General features: G+C 51.4%; 1 protein-coding gene across 1 annotated transcript in view; it reads left to right on the top strand.

The window, feature by feature from the left end:
• Positions 1-7,963: 7,963 nt before the first annotated feature.
• LOC136954464 (A disintegrin and metalloproteinase with thrombospondin motifs 2-like) overlaps positions 7,964-17,439 on the top strand; it is a 50,198-nt gene continuing 40,722 nt past the window's right edge. The window contains 7 exon segments of the mRNA XM_067248098.1: positions 7,964-8,180; positions 10,125-10,151; positions 10,154-10,200; positions 10,202-10,258; positions 10,260-10,407; positions 10,410-10,474; positions 10,476-10,532. Of these exon segments, the coding sequence (XP_067104199.1) occupies positions 7,964-8,180; positions 10,125-10,151; positions 10,154-10,200; positions 10,202-10,258; positions 10,260-10,407; positions 10,410-10,474; positions 10,476-10,532 (618 nt within the window).

Raw genomic sequence — 17,439 nt, 5'->3', positions numbered from 1 at the left:
GATTTAGAAAACATGATCTTGTAAACTACATATACGACAACACACAGTTGTAATATAACTACAGAACGGTGAGGGTGAAAGAGAAAGGTAGAGGGTGAGAGGGGATTTTGAAACCTTCAGCATGTGCCTAAATAAGTGTTTTGGCATTTGTTGTGTGAAAATCTTTCACAACTGGATCAATGAAGGAATCAATAAAAGGTTTATAGAAATAGAAAGTCCACCTTTAAACACTGCTTTGATTTAGTGAATCTGAAGTGATTAGAACACACGGTTCCGGTTTGAACAAGAACCTAGAACATGGTGCTTTGTTCTTAGACAGCCAGCTAGCCGCTGTTCCTCCCATACTCCCACACCAGCTGCCTGAAGCCCAGATAAATCATCCAGCCAAGAGCCCCTCTGGCAGGGATCACCTCCCTGCCTGCACCCCTCCAAGCCCCTCGCTCTGGATGTAGCGCTAACGTTTAGGGATGGGAGGGAGGGAGGATCGAGGGAGGGTGTGGTGGAAGCGGGGACGACGCAGAGATGAGGGAGGGAGGGAGTGAGGGAAGGGGTCGGGACAGGGATGATGGAAAGAGTATCTCTCCCAGGTCAGGAGGAAGGGGGTTATCTCCTGATCCTGCTTGATGAACGTGCGGTGTTAGAGCTGTCAGCTGGTGCCTCAGCTCCTGCATGCGGCCTGGCTCTGCCACGCGCTGCTCCCCGACAACACAGATCCTCCTGGTGTTACTGCAGGAGCTGAAGATGCAAAACAGGCTGAGACAGGGAGACAGTCTAGGTTTTAGGAGCACACTGGCAGTCTCCGTTCCAGAAGCACACACAGTCAGCCTATGTCGCTATCAGTCTACATTTACATTTAGTCATTTAGCAGACGCTCTTATCCAGAGCGACTTACAGTAAGTACAGGGACATTCCCCTGAGGCAAGTAGAGTGAAGTGCCTTGCCCAAGGACACAACATCAGTTGGCATGACCGGGAATCGAACTGGCAACCTTCGGATTACTAGCCCGATTCCCTCACCGCTCAGCCACCTGACTCACTTCACTCAGTCTAGAACCTAAACTTCCGGATCCGACCTAACGAACCCACATCCATTTTCCAGAGGAAACATCTTCTCAGCACCATGTGTCAGTCAATCTGGAGGTCACATACCTGAGAGAGAGAGGGAGCGAGAGAGAGGGAGTGTGAGGGAGTGAGAGTGTGTTCTGAAGTGGTGTGGTCATGTGTGAGAGGCAGATTTTTCTGGTCCAAAGGGACATTAAAGACTGTGAGTCCCAGAGACCGGCAGTAGTGTGTGTGTGTGTGTTTGTGTGTTTGTGTGTGTGGCGCAGATGGACTGCACTGAGGTTACACCAGAGAGAAGAAAACAGATATGTTGGGAAGCGGAGTTTCCTGGAAAGGACTGGAGCTTCACACCCTTCTGCCTTGGAGGGAGAGAGAGAGGGAGAGAGAGAGAGAGAGAGAAAGAGAGGTTAACAGACAGACTGACAGATAGATATTTGTTGCTGTATTCTTTTAATTGTTTATCGTACATCAGCCAATTACTGTGAGTGTAGCTTGATCCCAGGAACCGTCTGTGTGCTCATATGAAACTTGTGTAGGCCTAACCCTCGTGGCCTAAACACACACACACACGCACACACACACACAGGCACACCTGCCTGTGTTGAGCTCTTGTGTTAAACAAGTGTCTGACTGCAAGGACATCCATCAGGTGAAGTAGGTCATGTGAGGAGAACCTGTGTGTGTGTATGTGGCTTCGGGGGGGGGGGGGGGGGGGGGGGGGGGGGGGGGTTCTCTACATAGGGAGACTGCCTGTCTGTCTACCTGCCAGTCTGCCTGCCTGCCCGACTGTCTGTTTACTTGTCTGCCTGTCTGTCTGCATGTCTGTCTGTCTACTTGTCTGTCTGCATGTCTGTCTGTCTACTTGTCTGCCTGCATGTCTGTCTGGCTACTTGCCTGTCTTTCTTCCTCAGAACAGTGTCTCAATAGATACCCATGTCCCCCAGGGAGACAAGGGACCAGAGATCTGAGTATTATGGGCAAGCACCCGGCTTCACCATGGAAACTCCAATAAGAATCCAGCATGCTAGGACTGTGGTCTGGCTGAGCAGGTCTGCCTGTCGTAGAACAGACAGCAAGCAGGACATCCACAGGCCTTATTTCCTCCAGTAACACTCCTGGTATTGTTTAAGTGCTTTACTGGGAATGTCTTTGACACAACACAGGCTGGTTTCACCAGCTTTCTCACTGCATTCTCAGAATGTACCAATATTTATTTTTAGGTGTTGAATTTTAAATCATAACGTTACATAATGATTTGATTATGTATCCATGCATACGATTTCCTGTCCGCTCTGTGAATCTGTCTGTGTGAGTGTGTGTGTGCGTGTGTGTGTGTGTTTGTGTGTGTGTGTGTGTGACACTGAGCTTCTCAGTATGAGCTACAGGGATGTTCCATAAAGTTTAATTATATGTTTCATTCCCTGTGGAAGGACTGAGATTAAACCAAATTAAATTGTGTTGGTGCATAATATGTTTCTGCGCTGTAGAACACACACACACGCAACTGCATGTGTTTGTGTGCACACATGCCCACATGCACACTTTTGTGCATAAACAGACAAAAAGCTGACAGGCAAACATGATGCAATACTACCCCGGGACCCCCAGCAGCTCTGGAAACCCCCCCCCCCCCCCAGCAGCTCTGGAACCCCCCCCCCCCCCCCCCCCCCCCCCAGCTGCTCGGGAACCCCCCCAGGGCAGCCCCAGGTCGTCCTGGTGCAGGAGAGCTGGGATCGCTGACCGTATCTCACATCCAGTGATGATACAGGGAGGGTTCTGGGAAGAGATTGAGCCATTTAACCCCTCAGAACTGGGTCTGCTGACTAGGCGCAGCAGAATACACATGTATCCTCCCCCCTGTCATCCTCAGAGGATGAGTGTAGAGGGGTGAGGTTCTGTTGCCACTCGCTCCTGCTACAACTTGCTTTGTACGCAGCAAAATGTGGGGTTGGCCCCACCAAATCTCACTCCAACGTTTTTTGAAAAGTTGGCAAGCCCTACTGCTACATCCAGCATCCTCTTCCTCATCCTGCTCCAGAACCACATGGGGCAGCCCTGACGGCCCTGCACTCACCTTAGCACTCCTGACCCCTGACGGTAGTAGTCTAGCTGCCCCTAATGTTCTGGGGGTTTGCATCATTAAACGCTCTGACCACCATCCTAATTGTGACCTTTTCCTGTAAACACTGGCACTAAACAAGACAGATGTGTGAATAGGAAGGACAGGAATCCAGGTCATCTGTTGTTCAATTGGCAGAAATAGCCTGAAGAATATGTTTTCTTATAGTTTACATTTTTCTATTTTATTTAGCAGACAATTTTTTCAAGGCAATGTAAAATAAGTGCTCATAAAAAGCGCAAAGAATCAAGGATCAGAAGTGCATAGTTTCACAGTATTTCGACAGTCAGAGTCAAACACACACACACACACACACACCATTCTTGGTTTCAGGAACACACACACACCATTCTAGGTTTCAGTAACACGATACTGTAATCTTGTATATCCTCAGTGGTCTGATTGTCACATAGAGGACGGAGTTGGACACTGGGTTTCTGTACTGGTGTGGATCTTATCACACACACACACACACACACACACACACACACACACACACTGGCAGCAGTGGGTTTAGACCGGCCTCCTTCAGTGTGCCAGGGTGACATGGCTCTCCAGGGGAAGAAGGCCTTCAGTGGAGTTGAATGGTTCCTGTCTCTCCGTCCTCCCCTCCACCCTGAACACGCACTCTAAGGATAAGAGAAAAACCCTGCGTCTCCTCCTCCTCCTCCTCCTCCCTAACCCTGCTCCTCCTTCTCCTCCTAACCCTGCTCCTCCTCCTCCACTCCCCCCTGAACACACGCTCTGAGGATGAGAGAAAAACCCTGCGTCTCCTCCTCCTCCCTCCTCCTCCTCCTCCCTAACCCTGCTCCTCCTTCTCCTCCCTAACCCTGCTCCTCCTCCTCCCCTCCACCCTGAACACACGCTCTGAGGATGAGAGAAAAACCCTGCGTCTCCTCCTCCTTCTCCTCCCTAACCCCTCCTTCTCCTCCCTAACCCTGCTCCTCCTCCTCCCCTCCACCCTGAACACACGCTCTGAGGATGAGAGAAAAACCCTGCGTCTACTCCTCCTCCTCCTCCCTAACCCTCCTCCTCCTCCTCCCCTCCACCCTGAACACACGCTCTGAGGAGGACTAGGAGCAGGAGACGGGATGGGAGGAGGGTGGGGAGGGAAACATGACGTCTGGAAGTGGAGGTGGATGAGGGAGAAGGAGGTTGTGAGAGGAGAGGAGGGGAGGTGTGTAGACTCAACTAAATTACAGGACCCTCTCACCCTGCACTCTGAAGCGGCACTAATGTACTTGTGTGTGTGGTAAGTAAGAGAGAGTCACAGACAGAGAGAGAGAGATGGAGACAGACCTGTTGTGACAATGTGGTGAAGTGACACCACTTAAAAAACCCAGAACCCAACTCATTCCACACATTCCTCCCTGAACTGAACTCTGGAAGGACATTTAGTTCTGGCCTGCTATCTCTCATTCCCCTCCATGCACACACACACCCACACACACCAACCAACATTTTTTAGGGTTAGGGTTTTTAATTATAGTCATAATTCCTAGTCTTCTCTCACTGTCTCTCTCTCTCTCTCACACACACACACACACACACACACACACACACAAGCACACACACAGGCCATTGACCCCCTGTGGTTATTTTGAGACTGGGTTGTGTGTTAGCTCTAACTTCACTGCTGACGCCCAGGAAATAAGCCTTCTTGTTTTCCAACACTAAACTCCACCTCTGTGCCAGTACTAAATTAATATTCCTTAATCTACTTGCCCTAAGAGGATTAACATTCAATTTTCATTTTTTTTGTCTTTAAAACGGCTTGCATCGTCATCCCAGCTGGGTGGTGTCAGTGAGTGAAGAACTCTCATCTCCAGTACTGCCCATACGTGTGTGTGTGTGTGTGGGGGGGTACTCTGATGCAATCAAACAGCTCTGTCGTGGGCTTCAGCAGTGGAGCCTATGATGCTCAGGGTCAAGGGTGCTGGCCGAGGTCAGGGTCAGGGGGTCAGGGTCAGGGTCAGGGAGGGCTGTTCTGCTGCTCCAGGGATCTGTTGAAGATGTGCCAGTGTGTGGTTGTCAGAGCCTGTGACAGGCCACAGGCCATGGAGGAGAGGGGCCACGTAACTAGGGCACACCCCCCCGGCTGTGAGGTAGTGGATCTGGGGCAGGAGCAGGGGGGGCACGGAGGGGGGGGGGGGGGGTGGCACTGGGACTAGCACACCTGGGAGGGGCACTCGAGAGGAGAGGATGTTTGTGTTTACGATGAATAACTCTCTCCAGGTCAGCGATCAGGTCATCCTGTGTTTCTCTGCATGGCCTTGGCCTTGTCTCTGGCTCCTTCAGCCTCTGTTTCACACGAGACACATCACACTGTCATGTCCTTACTGCTGAGGCTAATACATTGACACCGTCTCTCTATCTCCACACACACAAACAAATACAAACAAATAGAGTCAGTGTTCAGCTCTGTGACCCTGCCCTGATACAAGGCCAGACTGATATCTTAACATGTAGCCTTCCAGGATTGTCACCATGGTCAACTATCAAAGAAAACCCTGCACTTCCTCCTCCTCTCTTCTCTAACCCTCCTCCTCCTCCTCCTCTCCTCCCTAACTCTGCCTCCTCCTCCTCCTCTCTAACCCTGCACCTCCTCCTCTCCTCTCTAACTCTGCTCCTCCTCCTCCCTAACCCTCCCTCCTCCTCCTCTCTAACCATGCACTTCCTCCTCTCATCCCTAACCCTCCTCCTCCTCTCTAACCCTGCTCCTCCTCCTCTCCTCCCTAACTCTGCTCCTCCTCGTCTTCCTCTCTAACCCTGCACCTCCTCCTCTCCTCCCTAACCCTGCACCTCCTCCTCTCCTCCCCTAACCCCTCCTGCTCTCCTCCCTAACCCTGCACCTCCTCCTCTCCTCCCTAACCCCTCCTGCTCTCCTCCCTAACCCTGCACCTCCTCCTCTCCTCCCTAACCCTCCTCCTCTCCTCTCTAACCCTGCACCTCCTCCTCTCCTCCCTAACCCTGCTCCTCCTCCTAACCAGCTGAACCTCAGAAGATGGAATCTGTTTCCATACACAAGCTGTTAGCAAACAACAGAGTGGACATCTGAATGAACACACACACACACATTCACACATACACACACACACTCACTCTGAAGGTGCCAAGCCTGCTATAATAACTTACACAAACAAGCGGGTGTCTGCGAGGATGTGAGCGTCTCTCCTCCAAGTCTACTTTTCAAGGTGCGGGGCTTCACATCTCCATGGCAACACCGAAGCGATCAAGAACAGGAGGAGGGAGTGAGGAGGAGGGGGAGTGAAGGGGGAGGGGAAGGGTAGAGGGGGGGGGGCTGTGGGAGGGGCCAATGTGAGGTCTTTCAGATGAGAGGCTGGTACGGTTTGGAACACTGTGACATTTACTAGCAACCACCGAAAACAGGGTGGGGCGAGAGAGAGAGCGAAGAGAGAGAGCGAGAGAGAGAGCGAGAGAGAGAGCGAGAGAGAGAGAGCGTGTGTGAGGAGGGTCTAAACCTAGAGGGGGGTCCACACAGCAAGAGTCCAGGTGTGATGTCAATGCCTTGTGAAAGATGACCTCTCTTTTTTTTCTCTCACACACACACACACACACACATCTGCTGAGGGTCAAAGTGTGTGTTTGTGTTGCAAGGACCTCCAAGGTGTTATTGGACAGTTATTACCTGCATGCACCCAGTCTGCCCCAGATATGTCTAACCCTATCCATTTCTTGCTGTTTATTTCCCCATCGCTCGGTGTATCCTCTCTCTTTCTTCTGTTCATGTTTATTTTGTACCGCTCTCTCTCTCTGTCTCTCTCTCTCTCTCTCTCTGTCTCTCTCTCTCTCCCTAGGTATTGGGTGCTAATGGGTTGATAGGCTGCAGTTCCTGTAGAACAGTCTTATCGTACATGAGCCTGATCAGATCAGAGCAGATGAACAGACACACACATACACACACAAACTAATATCCATCCTCCTCTTCTCCTCATCCGCTCCTCCTTGCAGATGACTGAGCACAGGGTGAGGTCATGGTAACAAGCTGAAGTGAGGTGAGTACCATAGCAGCTATGTCACTGGATCCACATGGCCAGACGTTTTAAATCTTCCGTTTTTTTCATCATAAAAGTCAACTCTTTTTTTTTTTTTACAACCCTCCTTAGTCCTGTAAAATGGGGGCACTTTGAGCACCCTTCTTTCAACCCATCCCATCGTTTTCCAACCTGCGGCACAGGCGGCGCTGTCGCACCACTGGCTTCCCGGCCGTGCGGACGGGATATTCAGATAGTTTATGCAACCTTGCAGAACAGGACGGGCAGGGAGCGCGCTGGAGCCGGGACAGATGGATCACGCATTACAGCCTCTGTAGTGGTACAAAAACTACTTCTTTCTCATTCTGCAGGAGGATTTTTATCACTTTTAATAAATATCTGCCCCCAGCACCTCCTTTCGTGTATAATCCACTGCGAGCTGTCAATCAATCACTGCACGTTTCAGCACTTTCAGAAGTATTGTCCGCTTCCTCGCGTCTCCCTGCGCCAAATAGTGAGAGAATGAGTGGGCGAGTGTATGTAGAGTCTGGGAGTTGTCAGGGCGCGCAAAGGCAAGAAGCGAAAGAGGGGGGAGAGAGAGAGTGCGTGAAAGTGAGAGAGAGGGAGAAAGAGAGGGGAGGAGGGAGTGAGTGAGCAAGCTAGGGAAAGAGAGAGGGAGGGAAAGAGAGAGAGAGTGAGAGAGAGCGACAGGCAGAACGAGGGAGAGTTAGAGAGAGAGAGAGAGAGAGAGAGACAAGAGAGAGAGAGAGAGAGAGCGTTCTCTCCTGATGCACTTGGCAGTTAGTTTCGGGCTGCTGTGTGTTGCTGTCGTGGCGGTGGCGGCTGGTCGCGGGGAAGTTAAGCACGCTGGAGCCCTGAGCAGCCTACCACTCTCTCACCTGCGCAGTTCGGAGCTGCCATGGGGCTCCGCGCCTGGATTTACTATCTTAATCATTCTGCCGGCCTTTCTGCACACGGACGGCCTGTACATCGCCAGTAGCGTTGGTACGTACCGTAACGTGGTTACAGTTAATGTTTGTGTCAGGCTGTGGGGTCGTTCCATGGGTTAACAACCAATAATGTAGAATAGTTGTTTTGAATAACATGCCCACAGTATAACTTGTGTGTGAGTGCTTTGGGTAGAGGAGGGGTCCACACCTTCACCCTGATGTTAGTGGTCCGTTCACGGTCACGAGGCTGGCTGTGCGTCCTCTCCCCTCATCCCGGTACAGTGCAGTCGGCTGTCTCAGCATTTCTGACAGTTTGGGGGGTCTTGTAGGATTGGCAGCTGAGCGATTGTTTTCGTGGAAGCAACGTAACCTTATCTGATGGACTAGTGCAGCTATCTCGGGCACGAGAGGGGAGAGACCGATGTTATTGACTGCAAATGTCCAGACCTTTCCCGGTACATGCCTCCACACAAAACCGGCGACGACGGAGGAACATAAAGCGACATGGCACTCTTTGAGAGCTATGCAAGGGAATTTCTCTAAACTTTTTAGAAAGTAAACAAAGACACTGTAATAAAGGATACGAGCTATGCTGAACAGTCTGACATTGCGCTGTTCTCTAATAATTAGTAGAAAAATGGAGATTCGCTCACATCACCCAACCTTCCACAAACAAGTCTTTACAAACCATGAAACTGATTAAATACCCTATGTTGTTTTCTGGTTAAGGTGGTGTCTATCACATATTGGGTGTTTGTGTGAGATACAACAAACAGTATTGAGATAGTGTGTACAAGAGTGTGTGTTGTTTGTCACAAATATCATAAGTGTGTCTCGGCGTGTGTGTATGCGTGCTCGCACGTGTTTGTGTGTTGAGGTGAAACATTCTGTCACTCAACCCTCCGGAGGGACTATCTCTCGCTCATCTAAAGAGTCCGTTTGGTGGGAGGTGTCGCTGTCAGTGTCACGTAATAGCGCGAGCGCGCCACAGCGCCAAGATACAGACTCTTAAGATGCCTTGTTAAAAGGGAATGTAGGGAAAAATGATGGTTTGACATTTATAGTGTGCTGTGAACTGAGTCCAAGACTTTAGCCTATAAACTGTTCCCAGGCAGCGCGCTGTTTATAGTGCACATGAAGATAACGACGATGATAATAAGAATTGGATTAGTGGTAGGCTTTTTAGGCCTACCATTGGCCACACAAAGTAATGTAATTATCTATATCTTATTTTAGTGAACACTAAGGGTGTGAGGTGACGTTAAAGGTGTGGACACCTTTAGTACTGCATAAGACTCATCACTTGTGTTTCTTAGGCACGTGAGTCTCTTGACTCATGAATTCAATTAGAAGTCAGCTCGCGCATTGAAAAAACATTATTCAGCGCCAGAAAGACGCAATTAGCACCTTGATCTTATAACCTACCGCTACCGTCTTTCCTGCTGTCGGTGTCAGGGCACAGAGCGTGTCAGGCGCGCGCGTGCTCATTGCTGCTGAGGCTGCCGTTTCCACCCGCGCTACCTACCGGGACGCGGTGTCTTTCTGGGTTCAGGGGGTGGGGGCGCGAGGCGGTGTGTGTGAGAGAGAAAGAGAGAGAGAGAGAGAGAGAGAGAGGAGAGAGAGAGAGAGCGTGTCTATGTGTGCGTGCATTTCCATTTTACATAATGTCCATGCATATTTTTCATGAGTAAAAAATGAACTATTTTAGAGTAAATAAAATAATAAATTGTATTTTGTTTTTCCTTCCCTCATCCCCCATTTCATCACTTGAACCACTTCTCTCCTTCATTCTCTCACTTAAACATTCATCCTCACATACTACCCCTCACTCACGACTTCTCTCCTTCCTCCACCTCTCCTCTCACTCTTGTCAATCACACCTCTGTCCCTCCCCCTGCTCTCTCTCTGTCTCTCCTTCACATCTCTGTCCCTCCACCACCCCCCCCCCCCCTCCTCCACCATCTCCCCCCTATCCCACCCCCCCCCCCCCCTCTTCCAGACTCCCTGCAGCATGTACTGGGGGAGTATGACTGGTGAGGCCCGTTGCCGTGGATGCAGATGGACGGTTTGTGTCCCCACGTGGTGTCGGGGGGGCAGCCCCGTAGGCGCTGGAAGAGGGAGGCCGGAGGAGGAGGAGGGGGGGAGCGAGGGAGGAGGAGGAGGAGGAGGAGGGGAGGAGGAGGAGCACCGCCCAGACAGGCTGTATTACAATGTCAGCATCTTTGGCCGGGAATTCCACCTGAGTCTGCGGCCCAGCATCAGACTGGTGTCTCCTGGAGCCAGATGGAGTGGCATGACGACAGCAACGAGACGCACTCCCAGCCCCTCCTCCACGACTGCCTGTACGCCGGGTGACGTCACAGACATGCCCGGGACGACTGTCGCCATCAGCAACTGTGACGGCCTGGTGAGTGTTTCCTTAGAAACGGTGCTGGGTTCAACTTGGTGGGGTGTAGATCTGAGGGGTCAGCTGGGCGAATGGGTGCTGGTTTATTGTTTGGTTTGTTGAGGTGTTGGTCTGTTGGTTAATTATTGGACCATGCTTCATCTTGATGGTGTTGCAGTTCCAGACCTAGCAAACATGTTGACATGAGACTACAGAACGAGAGCGAGAGGAGAGAGATGGAGAGACAGAAGGGGAGAGAGAAGGAAAGAGGGAGAGAGAGACAGAGTGAGAGAGAGAAGGAGAGATGGAGGAGACAGTGAGAGAGAGAAAAAAAGCGGAGAGAGGGGTAGAAGCAAAGTGAGAGAGAGAAAGAGAGAGGAGAGAGATGGAGAGACGTAGAAAGGACAAAGACACCCTGACCTCTTGACTCTGTGTGCTGACTCAGCTTTGGGCCTGGTTGAGCCCCAGGTCAGAGGGCAAAGCGGGGTCAGGTATATATTTGCTCCGTGTTCTGGTGCATGTTGTCCTCCTGTTCCAGACCTTCTCACCTGAAGGTGTGAAATACCTGAGTCATGTCTGACATCACACAGAATTAAACAGATGAGAGGAGTGGAGCAGAGAGGAGATGAAAGAAACCAGCAAATGAAGAGAAGGAGAGGACTATCTCTCTGGAGACATGTAAACATGATCAGGGCAGTGTTTTGGAATAACTGATTAACTTAACCTGTAAAGGATTTCGGGATCATTTGTAATTGAAAGTTGCTTCAGTGTTCACTTACCCTCCCAACCCAGTGTAAGATGAAGGTAGCAGTGAAGTCATATGCTGGGAACTTTGTATGTGTGTGTGTGTGTGTGTATGTGTATGAACATCACAGAGCTAATGGCCTTTTCCTTTAGCCTAGCACACTCATAGCTGCAGAGGCAGGCCACTGGGAGAGGGAGAGAAGGAAAGACAGAGGGAGAAAGGGAGAGGAGGTAGAGAGGGAGAGGAGGTAAAGAGGGAGATAGAGGAAGGAGTTTAAGATCCATCTGTGGAATGTTGAGTCTCAGCAAACACAGGTACTACACACTCACGTGCATACTTACATATAGGCAGGCACAAACACATGCAAACCACACGTACTGTAAACGCTCCTCAGGAGGTCAAAACACACACACCTTAGATGCACAGCATGCGTTTATCGTCCGGAATGTTGCAGTAACAGACATCAGAGAAGGCTACATGAAAGACCATGTCTGACCTGGACATGGCTGTGTTCAGCCAATCAGAGGGTCCAGAGATGAATACGGAGCTCCTCCATTGGCGAGCCAGGGGCCATGAAACTGTCAGCGAGCGCACGGATGGCGGATGGAGGGATGGAGGGAGGATGGGAGGGTTGGACGGAAGTTAAAGACTAGTCATCATCCCTTGTTAGACCTTCTTTCCAGGTGTGAGCACACCTGGAGAACATACACACACATGCACACACACACACACATGGAAAACACACCCACACACCTGGGTCAAGGATGCTTACACACACCTTAAGCACACCTCTGTCTAAACCTTCCATGTGACAACACAACATCTCTCTGCTTGCTGAACAACCTCTGTCTGTGTGAGCTGCTAAGTATGTTTGTGTGTCGGCTTGTGTCTGTCTAACGATACGTGTGTGTGTGTGTGGCCAGAGGCAATACAGACAGGCTCTCCTAATGATGGTATTAAGAGTGAAGCTAGGCAGGCTGCTTTTGTTCCCAGCCCTCCTCCTCCTCCCTCCTTCGCTCAGGAGAGAGAGAGAGAGAGAGCTGAACATTAAAGCAGAGAGAGAGACAGAGAGAGAAAGTGGGGGGAGAGAGAGAGAGACAGAGAGAGAGAGAGAGACACAGAGAGAGAGAGACACAGAGAAAGAGAGAGAAACAGAGAGAGAGAGACACAGAGAGAGAGAGAGAGAGAGAGAGAGAGAGAGAGAGAGAGAGAGAGAGAGAGAGAGAGAGAGAGAGAGAGAGAGAGAGAGAGAGGCCATGTTCTCCAGTCTGACTGGCTCTGTGTTTTGTCAGAAGGCTCTGTTCATCAGGTGCTATCTGAGTGTGTGTTTCTGGCTGTGTGTGTGTATGTACATTAGTGTCATGTTAACAGGGGAGGTTGGTTACCGGCTGGTTATCAAGGCAAGGCTGGTTATCGACTGGTGATTGGGGCAAGGCTGGTTAATGGCTGGTTAACGGAGCAAGGCTGGTTACGGGTTACCACTGGCTGTGTGGAACCTGCCACTGAACACACAACGCAACCAGCATCTCACCCCAGGTGCTACCACTGTGTGTGTGTGTGTGATGCTTCCTCTGTGTGATAGCTGTCTGTTTCTGTTTCCTCTGCATGATTACATGCTGGCAGATGGTAACCCTTCTTGAGACCTTTAGCAGGTGTGTGTGTGTGTGTTATTAGTGTGATGCATGGTGTACAGGGCTTGTGCTATTCTGGTATTACCGAGGTGAACACACACACACCCCTCAATGATGATGTGCAATTCAGAGATCAAGTAAAAAATGCCAAATCCAACTGAACAACCAGTCAGCAATCCAGCCTACCAATCACGCAGCCAGACAACCAAGTGTTCATCCAGCCAGCCAGCCAGTAAGCCAGCCAACTAAGCAGTCATTCAGTAAGCCAGCCTGCCAACCAGTCAGTCAGCCAACCAGTGAACTAAAGAACTCTAGTATGAGCTAAGCTGTTCTTAATTTTCCATCTACAAACTATCAAAAGGTTTTCAGTGGATCAGTATATGTGTGTAAGTGTGTGCTCGTGGGAGTTATTGTGTGTTAGTCTGTGTGTGTGTGTGTGTGTGTTTTAGTGGAGTGTGTGTGTATATAGAGGTTCACACTATAAGCAGCTCTCAGCTGTAATCATCTCAAATTGAAATGATGACATCGATTACAGCACATAGTTCTAGTTGACTCGATAGAGAGAGAGACAGAGTGAGAGAGGCGAAGGTTGAGTGTCTGATAGTAGGTTCCTGTAGCGTAGCTCCACAAACACACAATTACTTAATCTAAAGCTATTATCAGAGTGAGAGAGAGAGAGAGAGAGAGAGAGAGAGAGAGAGAGAGAGAGAGAGAGAGAGAGAGAGAGAGAGAGAGAGAGAGAGAGAGAGAGAGAGAGAGAGAGAGGAGAGAGAGAGAGAGAGAGAGAGAGAGAGAGAGAACAGAACTGGCTTTCTCCAGGGCTGTCATTACTGCCACTCATGGACTGCACTTAACCAGCCCCTTCTCCGCCTTCTCTCTCTCTCTCTCTCTCTCTCTCTCTCTCTCTCTCTCCACCCCTCTCTCTGTAATTCAGAGACTGCTGGCTGCAGGTAGAGTTATATCTGGAGCTGGGATTCCCGAGTCATAGAAAGAGTATCTAAGTGTTCATAGTGATGAATGAGCTGTTGTTTCGTCTCTGCTTTCTCTATTTTCTTTCTGTGTTTTCTCTGACAGCTAACTTTGGTTCTCTGTCTGATCAAAGCCCCGGGGTCACTGCATCAGTCAGTCAGGCAGCAGCCCTGTCGGTCAGTCAGCCTTTTGTTAACCATTTCCATCCCAACATATGATTCTGGCTGGTTCAGTTCAGTTATCTTAGGGTGTCCCTTTCCCTGTAAAGAACCTTGATACAAGAAGCATCTGTATAAACCCACACATATGCACACACACACACGCTCCGACACAAGCGCACAAACACACTTGTACACGTTTATTGTCTTTGGTGACGTGGTCTGACAGCATTTCCCTGTGTATGAGACTCAGGCCTGGCTGTCTTGCTACCACATCTACCTCTGCTCTGCTCTGCTCTCTGGGTAGACGGTGATGGTGATGGTATGTGATAGGACTGTCCTGACTGTCTTTTTGCCCGTATGTGACAGCTTGTAGCTGCCATCCACCTCCCTCGCTTTCTCCCTTCTCTCCTCCGCATTGCTCCCTCCCTCCTTCCCTCTCTCCCCTCTCTCTCTCCCACTCCCAGTCTAACTGACAGTTGCTGTCTCAGTCCATCCTGTCATGTTGCCTACCGATCCATGAGCTGGTTACCTAAGTGGATGTGTGTGTGTGTGTGTTTTGCCTAAGCCCTTGGTGTTACACTGGGGTCAAATCTACAGAGCTGCCAGCTACACCCACCTTCTTCGTCTAGCCACGCCCCACCTGCCCTCTTCTAGCCACGCCCACCCTCCTCATTTAGCCACGCCCACCCTCCTCATCTAGCCAAGCCCACCTGACCTCGTCTAGCCACGCCCACCCTCCACATCTAGCCACGCCCACCTGCCCTCATCTAGCCACACCCACCCTTCTCATCTAGCCACGCCCACCTGCCCTTGTCTAGCCACGCCCACCCTCCTCATCTAGCCACGCCCACCTGCCCTCATCTAGCCACGCCCACCCTCCTCATCTAGCCACGCCCACCCTTCTCATCTAGCCACGCCCCACCTGCCCTCGTCTAGCCACGCCCACCCTCCTCATCCAGCCGCGCCCACCTGCCCTCATCTAGCCACGCCCACCCTCCTCATCCAGCCGCGCCGACCTGCCCTCATCTAGCCACGCCCACCCCCCCCCTCATCTACACACGCTCACCAGCCCTCATCTAGCCACGTCCACCCCCCCTCATCTAGCCACACCCACCCTGCCCTCATCTAGCCACGCCTACCCCCTCTCATCTAGCCACACCCACCTGCCCTCATGTAGCGACGCCCCACCCCTAACTCACCTCTCTCATTTATGCCTCACTGTCCTTACCTCTCCTTCCCCCCTCTCCCTCCCTCTCTGTCAGTAGAGCAGGAGGGCTGTGTAGAGGTCAGACTCCTCACTGAGACACAAGCTGTTGCTGCTCTCTGCTGCTCTACCTGCTAAACTGGCAGAACAGAACGCTCTATCACCTCCCTGCTCCAACCAGGGGGGAGGCAGACAGGCAGGCTGGCAGTGTCAGCAAAGAGGCAGGCCGACAGACAGGCAGGCAGCAAAGAGACAGGCAGGCAGCAAAGAGGCAGGCAGGCAGACAGACAGGCTGGTAGGCTGGTAGGCAGGCAAATGTGTGTGTTTGCTGAATGATGTTAATCTTGAATGTTTTTTGTGGGAGAAGGGGTGGCAGAAATGGAGAAAGAGAGAGAGGGGTGATATGGGGGGAGTACGAGGAAGGGAGACAGGAGGGGCAAGAAGGAGGAGGGGGGGGGTAATTTGGTTAGGGGAGGTAACTATGAGAAATGAGAGTTGAACAGGCAGGAGCTCTCTGGAGTGGGCTTTGATGTATGACAGCAATACTGGAGAGCTGTACTCTACTGACCTGCCTGATACATACACACTCCCTCCCTCACACACACACACACACACACACACACACACACACACATATATAAACACACTACAGGCTGTCCCTCCACCATGAAGGTAAAACACTCAATGTGAAACACTTATGAAGTAGTGTGTTGTCCAGGGTAGGGAAACAGTCCCCTGCCTTTACCTGGCCCCTGCCTTTACCTGGCCCCTGCCTTTACCTGGCCCCTGCCTTTAACCTGACCCCCTGCCTTTACCTGACCCCTGCCTTTACCTGACCCCTGCCTTTACCTGACCCCTGCCTTTACCTGGCCCCTGCCTTTACCTGACCCCTGCCTTTACCTGACCCCTGCCTTTACCTGGCCCCTGCCTTTACCTGACCCCTGCCTTTACCTGACCCCTGCCTTTACCTGGCCCCTGCCTTTACCTGGCCCCTGCCTTTACCTGACCCCTGCCTTTACCTGACCCCTGCCTTTAGATAGTCCCCTGCCTTTACCTGACCCCTGCCTTTAGCTAGTCCCTGCCTTTACCTGACCCCTGCCTTTACCTGACCCCTGCCTTTACCTGGCCCCTGCCTTTACCTGACCCCTGCCTTTACCTGACCCCTGCCTTTACCTGACCCCTGCCTTTACCTGGCCCCTGCCTTTACCTGACCCCTGCCTTTACCTGACCCCTGCCTTTACCTGGCCCCTGCCTTTACCTGACCCCTGCCTTTACCTGACCCCTGCCTTTACCTGGCCCCTGCCCTTTACCTGGCCCCTGCCTTTACCTGACCCCTGCCTTTACCTGACCCCTGCCTTTAGATAGTCCCTGCCTTTACCTGACCCCTGCCTTTAGCTAGTCCCTGCCTTTACCTGACCCCTGCCTTTACCTGGCCCCTGCCTTTACCTGGCCCCTGCCTTTACCTGACCCCTGCCTTTAGATAGTCCCTGCCTTTACCTGACCCCTGCCTTTAGCTAGTCCCTGCCTTTACCTGACCCCTGCCTTTACCTGGCCCCTGCCTTTACCTGACCCCTGTCTTTACCTGGCCCCTGCCTTTACCTGGCCCCTGCCTTTACCTGACCCCTGCCTTTAGCTAGTCCCTGCCCTTTACCTGACCCCTGCCTTTAGCTAGTCCCTGCCTTTACCTGGCCCCTGCCTTTACCTGACCCCTGCCTTTACCTGGCCCCTGCCTTTAGCTAGTCCCTGCCTTTACCTGACCCCTGCCTTTAGCTAGTCCCTGCCTTTACCTGACCCCTGCCTTTAGCTGGCCCCTGCCTTTACCTGACCCCTGCCTTTACCTGGCCCCTGCCTTTAGCTAGTCCCTGCCTTTACTTGACCCCTGCCTTTACCTGACCCCTGCCTTTAGCTAGTCCCTGCCTTTACCTGACCCCTGCCTTTACCTGACCCCCTGCCTTTAGCTAGTCCCTGCCTTTATCTGGCACACGCACACAAAACTCTCTGCTAGATTCAACTGTGATTCTTCAGCTTAGAAGCTTGGTGTGTTTGTCTTGTTTGTATGCACCACAGATCCCCTGTGAGTGTTATCTTGATGCCAGTCTTTGCTTTTGTTGATATCACTGACTGATTTATTCTCAGGAGTCTGTCTGTCTGTCTGTCAGCCTTCTGTCTGTCTGTCTGTCTATCTGTCTGTCTGTCTGTCTGTTTGCCTGCGTGCCTG

Source organism: Osmerus mordax, chromosome 12 (assembly GCF_038355195.1).
Source record: "Osmerus mordax isolate fOsmMor3 chromosome 12, fOsmMor3.pri, whole genome shotgun sequence".
Taxonomy (NCBI): domain Eukaryota; kingdom Metazoa; phylum Chordata; class Actinopteri; order Osmeriformes; family Osmeridae; genus Osmerus; species Osmerus mordax.
The sequence above is the reverse complement of the archived record's forward strand: the minus strand, read 5'-3'. Positions and strand labels throughout refer to the sequence as shown.